Source organism: Vigna unguiculata, chromosome 3 (genome assembly GCF_037176805.1).
Source record: "Vigna unguiculata cultivar grain cowpea cultivar isolate G323 ecotype 2 chromosome 3, ASM3717680v1, whole genome shotgun sequence".
Lineage (NCBI taxonomy): Eukaryota > Viridiplantae > Streptophyta > Magnoliopsida > Fabales > Fabaceae > Vigna > Vigna unguiculata.
Window position 1 is genome coordinate 55,188,962 of NC_140794.1, and position 14,536 is coordinate 55,203,497.

At 29.2% G+C, this 14,536-nt stretch overlaps 1 protein-coding gene across 2 annotated transcripts; it reads left to right on the forward strand.

Moving 5' to 3' along the window:
* Positions 1-1,657: 1,657 nt before the first annotated feature.
* On the forward strand, positions 1,658-9,010 carry LOC114179440 (GPI transamidase subunit PIG-U). Of its 2 annotated transcripts, XR_003603468.2 has the most exons (15): positions 1,658-1,915; positions 2,001-2,048; positions 2,140-2,200; positions 2,317-2,349; positions 2,588-2,712; positions 3,345-3,479; positions 4,365-4,441; positions 4,555-4,817; positions 5,523-5,579; positions 5,687-5,855; positions 6,433-6,490; positions 6,570-6,655; positions 6,738-6,794; positions 8,418-8,591; positions 8,673-9,010. XR_003603468.2 is itself a non-coding variant. In XM_028065783.2 (14 exons), exons 1-14 carry the CDS (start codon positions 1,771-1,773, stop codon positions 8,517-8,519), a joined length of 1,416 nt encoding a protein of 471 aa, XP_027921584.1. In that variant the 5' UTR covers positions 1,658-1,770; the 3' UTR covers positions 8,520-9,010. The 2 variants fall into 2 exon arrangements, 1 of the variants encoding a protein (XP_027921584.1); XM_028065783.2 differs by having other exon boundaries at positions 8,418-9,010.
* Positions 9,011-14,536: the final 5,526 nt, after the last annotated feature.

The following is a 14,536-nucleotide window of genomic DNA, read 5'->3' on the forward strand; positions in this document are numbered from 1 at the left end:
CTTGATTTCAGTTTTGTGTCTATATATGTCTATTTGATATAATTTAATCTCTACTTATGTTTCTTTGATTCAATTTTATTGCAGTTTTTTTTAATAATCGAATTTTTTTTTAATCCAGGTTTTGTTAACAGATTAAAACTAATTAAGTATAAATATTTGAACAAAATTAAGTATTGTTTTTCATATTAAATTTTAGTGGTTAAAGAAATGATTAATCAAAATATGAGTTTATAATATACAATAATATAATATGTTAAAAATTCATTTTTAATAAAAAATATTAGTATAATATTCATACAAATAATATATTTGGTCTGTCTCTTTTAATTCAATTTTTTACAGTTTTTTTTATAATCGAAATTTGTTTTTTTATAAAATTAAAATTAATTAAGTATAAATATTTTTACAAAATTAAGTAGTGATTTTCAAATTAAAATTTAGTAGTAAAATAAATTATTAACAAAATATGAGTTAATAATATACAATAATGTAATATGTTAAAAAGTCATTTTTAATAAAAATTATTAGTATAATATTCATACATATAATATATTTGGTCTCAAATTTGAGAAAGATAATATTGTTCTATTTTGAAAAAAAAAATCAATAATAAACAAAACATGAGTTAATAATATGCAATAATATAATATGTTAATTTTTTTTTTAGTAAAATATATTAGTATAATATTTATATAAATAATAAACTTGGTCTAAAGAGGAACAATATTACTATATTTTGAAGAAAAAAAAAATTGGATCAAAGAGACGATAGTAGGAGCCTAAATCTTAAATTGAATGGAAGAAAACATATATAAAGACTAAATTGAAAGCAATACAATGACATATGGTTAGGGATGTCAAAAAAATATGTATCCACGGATCAAATCCGCAACGAGTAAAAAATGAATATTGTAAATGGATACCAGCGGATAACGAGTACGATTATTTGTAATATCCGCATGTTAATAGAGTGTGTACGAGTATCATATTATTCGTACCCATGATACCTGTACCCGTTATATTTTAATTTTAATTAAAAAACATTAACACATTGAAGTTGAATGGGTTATTTTTTATCATTTGGTTTTAAAAAAATTCATTTTTTTTGTAAATTGTAATTCAACACTATTTAAATGTGTTATTTGCACTTTGTTTGAAATTTATAAATATTTTACATTGTATTTTTATTTGAATTTATGGTTAAAATATATTGTTAAATATTAAATTTTTCTTTTGTAAATCTTTGCGGATACCCGTGTATATTAAAACATTATGTGGATATCTGCATAACAAATATTCGTACGGATCTAGGTACAGGTACGAGATATGATATATATTTATCTCGGTAGAATATGAGAGAACTATTACCCATACCGTACCCACTTTTTTATATCCCTATACATGATAATGAAGTAACATCAAATCGTGTTATGTGTCACACAGATACCTTACATGTGATAATAATTAAAAAAAATAAAAAAAATACAAATTAACACATAAAATATCTTAATAATATATTTTTTTAAAGGATCATAATTGAAACATATTTCCAAAAATTCCAAAGACATTCAATTTTTTTTTAAAACTAAACCAAATTGATATACTCCTGTCAAAATATCATCCTAGAGTAATTAAGCCTAAATAAAAAAGCGTAACGACAGCGGTAAAAGTCGTTTTGGTTGAATACCTCCTCCGAAAAAGCCAGAGGCAAGGGGAAGAAGCAGTTGCAAAGTTCCGATCTGAAGACGCAGCACGTAAAGGTAGACGAAGATGACGAAGAAGAAGAAGGTTCCATGGTTCTGGACTTGGGTCATAGGTTCCGTCGTGTTCAGGCTTATTCTCCTTTACTTTCCCAAAAACCTCAACCTCTCTTCTCGCCCTGAAGTCTCCACCCCCCTCACCAGCATCCGCCGTCGTATGTTTTTCTTCTTCTTCTTCCTGAACTACCTTTAATTCCTATATCCATGCTTTCTTATCAACTTCAACTTCTCTTTTCGCAGTGGCTGAGGGTTACTGGTTGAAGCAGTCGTCAGTTTCACCCTATGCTGGTATTTCCATTTCCAGATTCGTTCATTGGATCAATTTATATTATTGTTTAGTGCTGTGTAAAAAATCTTAGACTCTTTTTCGTGTTTCCAGGATCAATGTACCATGGTTCCCCTTTGTTATTGACACTTCTCGGCCCGCTTACAGTTAAAAGGTACCTGTTCTCAATTGTGTCAGATTTTGTTCCGTTGCTTTATTTAAATGGACTGACTTACTAAGTTTGAAATTCCTATGTTGTAATGACTTCGACTTACCTTATTGATGCTTCAGAATTGAAGGACAGCCTGATCATCTTTTATGCGGGTAACTTTCTCCGCCTTTTACTGATGAGTATTAGTAGTATCTATTCAGTTGTTTATTTCTATTTTCAACAGCTCATGAATCATACTTGTTGTGACCTTCGGTGCTCAATAATTCGTATCTATAATTGTAATGCTGTTTGCCTTTGAATCTTGTATATGCAGTTCTTTACCCCTGTGTTCACTTATCTTTGCTGCAGTCTTTGTTAAACAGTAAATAATCAACTCATTTCCGGATATAGTTTGGTTTTTGTTATTGCAGATGTGGTTAGTGCAATGCTTATTTGTGCTGCTGGTGAAAAACTCCAGGTGGCATACAGTTCAAGCTTACAATTACTTGGCCTTCGTGATTTGTCAGAAAATTCAGGTTGTTAGCATGTGCTTCTAGTATGATCCTTCTGTTCAAATTTCATATGATTATGGTTGTATGTGCTTCTCCCATTTTTATTTGTTATTTTAAAGTGATATATAAAACTAGTGTATAAGTTTGAAGATCCTTTTCAGATAAAGATATATTGTGCAATCAAAGAGAGAAATTTTATTCTGTGCATGCTGCATTATAAGAAAATTGTAACATGGTACTTGATGAAGATTACTGGTACTATTAATTAGATATGCAAGGAGTGCCCCTTTTGACTCTTGGCTTGCTTTTCTTTCCTCTTTTGGGATATTATGTTGAATGTGAAAAAATAAAGGTAGGAAATGAAACACCTTGTTGATCATCACACGTCTGTGTGGTTTCTGTGAACAAACTGATGGTGAGGTCTGTGTCTGTCTAGTGTTTGTATCATAACAAACACTATGCTTCCCTTTCCAGGAAAAAGATAATGTGTTTTACTGAATGAGAATAAAACAGGGTATTTGCAACTATTGTTGTGAAGGGCAGGTGATGGTCATATTTTAAAATTTAATGTTAAAATTTTCCCTTCTGGTTGTGGATCTTTTTGAAACTATGCAAATTCTTTTCATCCCTTTTGATTGTATCTTTACTGTTTCCAGAGCGTCTTCCTTCAGGAGATTTTGCTGCTCTTGTATACTTATGGAATCCTTTCACAATAGTTGCATGCGTTGGTCTATCCACATCTGCAATTGAGAATTTGATGGTTGTGTTATCTCTTTATGGAGCATGTTCGCGTAAGTAGCTAATAACCTATGGTTATAATTTCTGAACTTTTAGATTCTACTGACTCACTCCTACCATGTTTAATTGGTATTTGTTAGTTGTTTTCTGGTTAAGATTTATTTGCTTTCTAATATTGAAACATGAATTTTGCTTGGCGTTGTTGTGTGATGAAAAGTACTCGTAGTTCTAGCTTCTTGGGGAAGTTCTTGTGGGAAGTACAGTGGGAAATCTCAATTTTTAGCTGAAAGGTTACTTTTATGCAAAAGGACTTTGATAAACGGTTTTCCATTTATTTTTATTATATTTCTGTTTTCCTGAAATGTTTCTTGGTCTTATTTTTGTGTTGAATAGAAAGGAATATATATGTGTGTGTGTGTGTGTATATATATTCTTATTTGAGCAATTAAACCAATAAAACATGGCTACTACTAAAGGCGGTTGAACTTGGGTACATATAATAGTTTAGTAATTACTAAGACTGAATGCCCCAAGCCAATTTGAGGAATAATTTTTCTTTAGGTAGCATTGCTTTTGTGTTTTCTATCAAATTTTATGTCTGGTATACCTTTTTCTGTAAGTTTGCTGACTATTGAGCCCTGACTATCAATTTTTATGTCCAATATTCGTCTTCTTTAACCTTTTTTTTTTTCATATTTTCTTTCAGATACAAGGGCAATATTTCGTTTGTTATTATTACCATTGAATTTACATGTCTTTGTCCATTTGATATCCACTTCTGTGTAGAGGTTCCCTATTGCTATATTCAGCTAGCTTATTAGATTTTGGAAGTAGTTGTGAGAACTGAGGAAGAAAGATCATTATCACCTTATATATGTGGTCTTGTGATCTTCATTTAATATTTTGTGTAATGTTGAAACTGTACTGATGTACAACAGGACTAGCTCCATTAGCAGCTTTCGGATGGGTCATGGCTACACACTTGTCTCTGTACCCTGCTATCCTTATTATCCCAGTATGACGTTGCTTGAACTCGTTGTATAACATTTTCAGCATAATCTGCAAATCTTTGTTCTCTGTAATTTGCATTTATTTATCTGTAGATACTAATATTATCCTCTTTTCCAGGTGATATTGTTATTGGGATATGGTCCTGATGCTCCTCCTAGGAAATTATTCTGCCAAAAGAATAGGCTTGAAGTTGGCAATTCCTCCTCAAGTGATAGTTATTCAGAAGAGAAAGCAAAGAATCAGCTAAAGGTTGCAAATGTATTCTCATGGAGGCCAGTTGTGTCTTTTCTATTATGGACTTTGCTTTGGTCATCCTACATCTTAGTCCTTTGTAGTATTTATGTCCAGCAGTATGGCGGTCTACAGGAGTTATTCAAGAGGTTTTGCTTAAATACTTTTACCATTATTCATTTCTGAAAACAATTTTGCAAGCAACGAAATAAATATGCATATTTGTTCATTATTATAGTAATTGCAAGAATTCGGGCTTAGTTGTTACCGGGTCAACTAAAGAGTCCATGAAAAATCCAAAATATCAAGTGAAAACACCATTATGATAACTCCAAAATAATTACAGAAGTACTGGGTTTGTAACTGCTGCCATTATGGACTTTTGGAGTCACCACATAAGCAACCTTGAAGCCTCGTAAGATTTAGAAAATTTTAGGTCCATATTACTGTTGTTTGTTCATGTCATACTGTATTACTGTTGGTGTGAAACTCTGAAGTAAAACCCTTTGGGAACTCAAATAACTCATTTCCCACTCAAATAATCAAATAATTGCTTTTTATTCTATTATAAAAGAAACTATGCACATTTTTCAACATCATTGTTTAAAAAGTAAATGAACTTAGTGTGGGGACAATTAATATGTTTACCATGTGTTGAGGGAGGTAGATTTTACTGTATTATCTCTGTTGAAGAACACTGTTTGTGATTATGAAATTTATATTATTTTTTTTTATTCTCTTTTGTTATTATCTTTATCAAGAACTGTTGAAAGTCAACTGTCACAATTTCTTTTTTCATGGGAATGACAAGTTTTTCTATATCTTGTAAATAAACTTCTAGGTTGTTTGTGCAGAACCTATGGCTTCATTCTTACAATACAAGATCTGTCTCCAAACATTGGTGTTTTGTGGTATGTGCTATAGGAAGGGAAACTACCACTTTTAGTGTAGACTTGAATATTTTATTCCTCTCATGAACTTTGGCACTTATTTTGTTCTGGTGGTATTTGCATTACAGGTACTTCTTTGCAGAAGTTTTTGATTTTTTCAGAAATTTCTTCCTGATAGTATTTCATGGGAATATTCTGTTGATGCTAGCACCATTAGCCTTGCGGCTTAATCACCGGCCATGCTTTCTAGCTTTTGTATACATTGCAATATCTTCTATGTTGAAATCTTATCCTTCAGTAAGTTGTTTTTTTTTTCACCAGTTCCTATTTTTACCAAATTAGCTCTTAGAATTTAAGCATGATGGTCCATCTGGGTGTTGCTGAAAATATTTTTATAATTTAGAATGAAAGAGACGCTGTATCCTGTTAAATGTTAAATGCATGATATTGTATGATTACATCGTCCAAAATAGAAATTATGCAAATAAGTATGTTCACACTTAGCACATTCACATATACACGCTTAGAAGGGAAAATATTATCAGTGCAGTTGTAAATATTGAGCAACGAACTTAAACATAGATGTCCAGCACTGATATTTGTGGTGAATTTTCATCATGCTGGTATCTGATTGATCTGTCATTCATCTATGCATCTATCTCCAATCTACTTTGAGAAGTCCATATGTATTGTGTTTTGTGTGAATTTGCATCAGGTTGCAATGTGATTGATCTATATACCATTTTGTCTTATCTAACTTGTCAGTACTCAGACATTAAATAAATCCATCACTGATGTGTTAATTTTTTGTGAATTTGTGTCATGTTTCAAACTGGATTAATCCCTGTAACCATTTTGTTTTCATTATGACTAGGTTGGTGATTCAGCTCTGTATTTGGGTTTACTTGGGTTATTTGCTTATGAACTCAAAGGTTATTTCTCTTTCTTTTTTAACCTTTTATAATACTGCGCATAATCTCCTTTTGAATAATCAACTTCCTTGATTTTCAGATATGCAGTTTTCTTTCTTCCTATTATCTGGTTATGTTGGGGTTTCACTTCTTAGCCCTGTGATGCACAATTTATGGATATGGAGGGTATGGAGTTGTGTTTACCTTCAATTTCAAATAGATTTTTGTGTCTATCTGCAGTTCCTCATCTTTGTAATAAAATGGGCAGGGTACTGGTAATGCAAATTTTTACTTTGCGACTGCAATTACTTATGCGTGCTTTCAGGTGCGTTATCTCTACTCATTCTGATATTCGGTTCTCCTCACCTAGTCATTGTTGCTGTATCTCTTTTCTTCACAACTTTTTCTAGCTATTAAGTTTATATACAAATGGAGATCTTCGTCAATTTACATCTACCAACCATTTTATCATGATCAGAATTGCATTTAATTTATTGACATTCTTTTTTAGACAATGTTTATCAAATAATGCTAGTTGAAGTTATTTGTATTTTCTTGTATATTTATCACATTGTGAGGCCAAAGATTGATGCTAACTCATCAACACATGCCCCAGCCTCTGTCTAGGACAAGGGTCCCGTAGTAAAATCTTGACCCTTTTCACTTTCCTCAATGTCCACACTTCAAAACCAACTTAGTTAGATTCTGGTGGTGTACTTCATTGCTATTGAAAATGAATGTCTTAAAAAATTGAGTCAATTGATTTGAGATCGGCAAGTTGTATCAAAATTATACCTATGAATTTAACCCGAGGACAACCTCAGCTCACTTTTAAAATAAATCCCTTTTTATACCTACCTTCCAAAGACCCTATAAGGGGTTAAGGTCAAGCTCAAAGTGAGTTTGAGCAATTACAACATTACAGTAAAATTTTAAGAAAAAGATTAAGAAATAATGAACTATTATTACTCTTTGCTTATCAAAATCTCATTAATTTGTATATTATAACTAAGAGCATATAATGCAAAATGATTTGAGTTAAATTTATAATAAATTTTCATTTCTTTTTTATTTGATGTGAAGCAAATTATTTTCTTTTTCTTTATTTATATTTGTATGCTACGTAATAACTAAAATAAAAAAGAATTGGTGTAAAATAAATATGGTTTGAAAAATACTAGAGTAATCTTTTTATTATTATATATTTTTATACTATTTCATGTTTTTTATAATTATGAAATTTTATATATATATATATATATATATATATATATATATATTGTATAAGTATAACTTACAAAAATTGTAAATTTAGTTAGTAAGCAAATTAAGCTTTCTCAATTTAAATCAACCACTATTATCATTTATAAGTTGATTTTGTAGTGTATATTTCATTCTTTTTATTCAGTTATCAATTACTTTTTTGCAAAATTTAAAATATCTTAGTATTTTTTTTTTAAATATCTCAGAAGACAAAATAATAAAATTTACAAATATAACAGTAAAAGTTGGCGTGGACATCTTTAAAAGTTCAAATTATTGTTTTTTGCTTCCTTTGTAATGAATAATTTTGATCTTTATAAAATAAATTATCTCACCTTTTAAAATTGATATAATTTGTAATTTCAAATATTCTTTTTTATCATAAATATTATTTATTTTTGAAATTTTAAACAATCTTGGAATTTATATTAATTTTAAGCAAATTAATGTTTTTATTTGTGTATGAGACTCTTTCGAAACAAATAAAAATTGAAACTTTCATTCTTAAAGGAGTTTGTTTTTTTTTTTTTTTAAATATATGAACCCATGGATGGTTCTTGTTGTCCATAGGTCTTTTGTGAACACTTTGGCTCTTATATGAACTGTGCTATAATAAGTTTTCTAATAAAAAATTAAACTTTTTGTATGTTATCCTGTAAACTTATGCATGCTTCTTACTTCTCAGATCATTCTGGTGGTTGAGAGTGTCAGTGCCATGCTAAATCATGACAGAACGCTGACAAAGACAAAGCTATGTACTGCAGCTTTTCAAAACGTCAAATCTTGAGAACTTTGAAGTATGATTCTATGCATCCATGGTAATCATGAGCTTTTCACGTGAATTAGTTCTCGGTTCCAGGTACCATTTTGGTGCTGCCCCTTCAATTACTTATCAAATAGCTGCATTTATTTTGATGTAAGCATTTTTCACCCTGATTAGTATCTGGATGCAAGACTCTGCAATGTTGATGCTGAATGCCGGTTAAAAAGGAAAAAAAAGTTCATGGTTATGTGTTATGGTTCTTAGAGCTCTTTTGTTCTTGGTGTACCATTCAGTATGTTTCAATTGCTTTGTTCTTCAAATGCAACTAGAATGCGGCACATGTTTGTTTTATTTTGTTATAAACTCATGTTACTATAATGAATGCACTTGTTGGTCGGAATATCTGGAATATCTGGAGCGTGTCTATAGGAATGGACCATATGTAATGACACCAACATCTGGAGCATATCTCACATTATTATCGTCTATCTAGTGTGATTATTACAATTCTGCAACACCCCTTTATCGATGCTTTTCCTCCGTTTGAGTCCATTGTCATTGCTGACAATTGCTTGATTCATACGTTGTTTGGGCTGTTATACGCACACTCCACCTACTCTAATCACTTCACCCATCAACTTGCGCAGTGCATTTCACATGCTACTTTGACTCATTCCATGCCTTTCTTTTAACATTCTTACATGTGAAACAAATATAGATATGCATAAAGCAATTAGGCTTGTCGTATGCAAGAACAAACACCCGTAAAATGCGCCTTCTCCCTGCAACATGTAAGGCTTTTCACATGCACAATTTAAAGATAGGTGTTAGACAACAACGGTCAACGATGTTTCTGTCGTACTTACCTTTTGGTCTGCATCGAGTGAAAAACAAGAACTTCGATGTGAAGTGAAACCAAAGAATGTGCTTTCCGCCTTGGCATAAATGGAATTTAAATTACACGACATGCTTCCAAATGTGATGTAATGTTTGCCAGGCAAACCAGTGTGATGTCATTACAAAGAAGACAGCTCCATGTGACACCTTACAGATAGATGAGTTTACCTGGTTAGTGATAGATTGAACTCTAAAATACGAACCAAGAACTTTTTCTGATCAAGATATATTTAAAGGATTTTCTTTTAAAAGTATAGCATCTACTGTATGTCAGCATTACTTATTAAATTGAATGAAATAACAACACATGGTTTGTCAAGGAGTGCATTTCATGACCATGACCTTTCATGCCTTGTGCTTCTTTTTTCATTTTTCTTAAACCTTTTGGTATCTAAATATTACTCCTTTAAAGAATTAAAACTCCACAGTATTTCTTCTTTGTTATGTTTAAAGTATAAAGTGTTTCTTTTTTCACTTATTTTGAAAGAAAAAAAAAACAAGAATTTTGTCTTGGAAAAATTAACAGCTTAAAAACCCTTAGTTTGGGGTTTAGTTGGGAATCTTTCTTCTTAACGAGGAGTTTTGGTGCAACTCTTATCTATAAAGAGTTCACTATGTTTGTCTTCACTGAAAGGATATTTATGCGGATGAAAAAAGCAGAGATTTGAGAGATATGGTAGATGGTGCATAGAGGTTCTTCGGTAGAATGAGAAAATGAATGGATGAAAACAAGCATAAGCCTTGACAATGAAAGGATCAATTTTCAATAAATAAATAAATAAATAAATATATATATATATATATATATATATATATATATATATATATATATATATTTTATCATGAAAAACATCACTTAAGATATCAAATAATTTTTTTTCCATTGTGTCACTTTTTTGTCTTCTTCTGGTTTCCTCAAATCGACTGTTCTATTGTTTGTTACGGTAATATATATTTTTCTAAATATAACCAGATAAAACTAATTAAATATTTAACTTGTCCCATTTTCCATTGTCAACCACAACTTTGTAAATAAGTATGATAATATTATTGTAATAGTAATATGTACGACAAAACAAAAAGAAACGTTATTTAAGGTTGTTTTTTCTTCTTCCTTCAACGAAAAAAAAAAATCTGGAGATATTACACTGAATCTTTTATCGCAAGATTGGAGATCCTCATATTCTTAATAGCATCCCAATAATCATATATATATATATATATATATATATATATATATATATATATAACAACCCTGTTTAGCAAGTTTGGTATAAGAAACTAATTTGGGTACATAAAAATAATAAATGTAAAAATATTGAAATTAAAAATTAAGATTTATATGAATGTTTGTTGTCCCTTCATCTTCCTTACTTCATATATTTATAATATAGTTATGGGTTGTAATGAGGTTTAAAGAAGTTGTTATTTTTTACTCTTTTATAAAGCTAAAAGACATCTGTATCATGTATCTTTCTATTATTATTCAGAGATAAAAAATTCTTAAACTGTCCCGTGAACATATGTCACATTGACCGAGCCACGTAAATTTTTGTGTGTCTTTTTTTTCTCTGTTTTTTTTTTTTCATCTTGTCATAACAATACGTTTGAATAGTAAAAGATATTAGTGTCCTGGTAATCTAAGATAAATTTTAATTTCTTTTATCACATTAAATAAACTTTTATCTTAACATAAGAAACTTAAATTTTCAACTTCTCATGAAAATATCTTGTAGGGAAGATAGCTAAAATACATTTTGGAAAACTTATTTCCAGTTGTTATTACTTTCCCAGGATTTGTATTAATCTAAAACTTTTTATTGTAACAAATGCTCCTATAAATAAAATTGGTATGATTGTTATTCAAAAAAACATCAGAAGCTCAACTACGACACTCATCAATGAACAGTGAACGACAACTACTGACAGAACTGACCATTATAAATCTCTTTTATTATTTTATCTTGTACAATTCCCATTTAAAATACTATTTTTGTTAATAAGAAAAAATTATAAAAGATTTTCATTTTAAATGAAAGACGATGTTATTTTCTTGAAACTGCAAGCAATGTTCCCTTTATTTTGCTTGTGATTCAGTTGACTTTGAAGAAAATGAAACTTCTTTTAATAAGAAGTAAATCCAAAACTGTTTTAATAGTCCATATTATTTATAATATCGGTGGGTTATAACTATTTACTATTTCTGTTCATAATTTTATTTTTTTTAAATGTTATAATATTGATCAATAATATTTAAATATTTTAAATACTTAATTAATTTCTTTATCAAATTATAAATTATATATGTTAATACTTTAATTTTTAACTGTTATTTTTATAATAATATTTTAAAAATTAAATGAACATTTTAATTTTATTATTATAAAAAATAAATTAAATTAATTTATTCTCATTACAATACAATAAATATATAAAATAAATTATAAAAAAATATTAATCAACTTACTAGTCCACTAACTCATCATAATAAAGTGAGATTATATAATTTTTAACTTAATCCATGTGAATCAAATTTACTCACCCCAGACGCCGTAAATTTACTCCATGGGCGTGTTGGTTTTGCAGTACTTAAATGCGTATGGTACTTTTGTGTACCTATCTCAATCAAACAAATTATTTTATATAATTTTTTGGACATTGTGTATATAGTTAAAGGTGAAAAACTGATTAAGTGGTGTAGGGAGATGTAGTCCCCCACCCTTGCCCGTCTATATATGCCTAATGCCTACCAATAGTGATATGACCTAGATGTGTACCATAATTTTATTTTACTTTTATATTTTTATTAGTAAAAATATGTGTGTTTACTTTATTTTATAATTATAAAATAAATATAAATAATTTTTACAATTTATTATAGATTTTCAGTTTAATTTAAAAATAATTATTTAAAAAATATTAATTTTAAAAAACAGTCATTTAGTAAAATTGACAAACTAATCATTTTAATTTAGAAAAACAATAATTTAAAGAATAAGAATGGAAAACAACCAAAATAGAAAATCTTAAGTATAAATTATATTTTTTATATTAGAAGATTGATCGGTCATATATGTAAAGATAAAAAATATCATGAAGTAAATTATTTATATTTCTCAATGTGGAAATTAATAAATGTATAATGGAATTTAAATGGTGATTGGTGTGGGTTAATTATTTATAGATATTAAAGATTATGTAGTGAGAATTAGTGAATTAATATGGAAGTTAGATACTCTTATCTAATCTATTTTACAGAAACTTAGTATCTTATAATATAATGGTATAATGAGAGGATACAAGAATTCTAAAAAGAAAATCGATTCTTTTAAAACTTGAGCTCAAATTTAATCTTTTTTTTTTTTACAGGTTTCAGGTTTCACTAACTGAATATTAGAAATGATATATATAGTAATGACGTAGGTATTTAAGCAGCATGTAAGAAAGAAATCCGTGTTACAGATCTTGCAGTTTATTATTTAGAATATATAAAAGTAATTTTTGATTAGCATAAGTGAGATGTTAAGAAAGTTGAAGACACGTGAAGAAACAGCGTGGAATGGAGCATTGTTTTGTTGTTCAGAAGTGGTGAGGCTATTTCACCAATAACAGGAACTGGTTTATATATAATGTCAGTCACGTGATCTACCATACCACTCTCTTCTCTATCTTCCTGCCTACCTACCATCTACACTGCTACACTGCTTCCTTCATACACTACCAATCAATAACCTTATTCTCCTTTTTTCTGTGTCTATCATCTTTAACCACTAACCCTAACCCTAACCCTAACCCTAACCCTATCTTTTCTTTCCTTTTCTCTAAAACCAATATTATGATGCCTGTTTCTTAATATCAAACAAAATTTTATCATCAATCCATCCTCCCTCTACTGTTCCAACAACTGCACCAGCAACGACCATCTTCACCATTCTCTTGCTCCAATGACAATCAATACCAAATCATCTCTTTTGTTTCCTTCTAAATGGAAATATTACCAACCAAGCATGGGTAGTCAAGCAAGAAAGGAAGAAAAAAGAATGTTCCAGAATGAAAAATTTTATGTTTCTTTCGTTCAAATATATTGCAGGTAATTTCTCTTTTTTATGTTTAATTTTAATTTAATGTAATTTCGCTTTTTCTTCCTCTCTCTTTCCTATTAAACTAAACATTATAAAAGAATAATCCCATTTTTTTCTTCTTTTTCTTCTTTTTCTTCTTAATCAGACATAATTTCTTTTTGGTTTAATTAATCGTAAGGTACCCAGTTTGGTACTAGTGTGTCAAATTAATACCCGCTTTTAAAAAAGTGTCAATTGCATCCCAACTTTTGAAAATTGCTTCAATTAGGTCCCTTTCAGATTGACTAACGCCGTTAGTCAACGTGCCACGTGTCAATCTGTGGATTTTTTGATTTCTTTTTAAAAAAAATTTTAATTTTTTTTTTAATTTTAATTTTTTTTTAAAATTTTTAAAAAATAAAAAATAAAAATGCCACGTGTGACACGTGGCATTGTCAGTGCCACGTGGCATTGTAATGCCACGTGTCAGTGTCACTATTAGATGTCATTGTGTTGATTTCGATTTAGTCCCCACATATTTCTTTTTGTTTCAATTTAGTACCTAAGTAGGTGTATATGATTCAATTTTGTCCCAATTGTTTTTTAATAATTAAAATATTTTTGTAATCCATTTTTTATAAGATTAAAAATAATTAAGTATAAATATTTTTACAAAATTAAGTACTAATATTTATAATGTTTCTCTCAATCTCAGACCAAATTTATTATTTGTATAAATGTTATGCTATTTTTTTTTATTAAAAATGACTTAATAAAATGACTTTTACCACTAAATTTTAATATAAATATCAAATACTTAATTTTTTTAAAACTTTTATACTTAATTACTTTTAATTTTATTAAAAAAAATTTTAATTATTAAAAATTATTAGGTCAAAATTGAATCAAATACACATAAGTAGGTACTAAATTGAAACGAAAAAACATAAATGGGGACTAAATCGAAATCATCACAATGGCATCTAATAGTGACACTGACACATGACATTACAATGCCACGTGGCACTGACAATGTCACGTGTCACACACCAGGACTTGACACGTGGCATTTATAATTTTTTT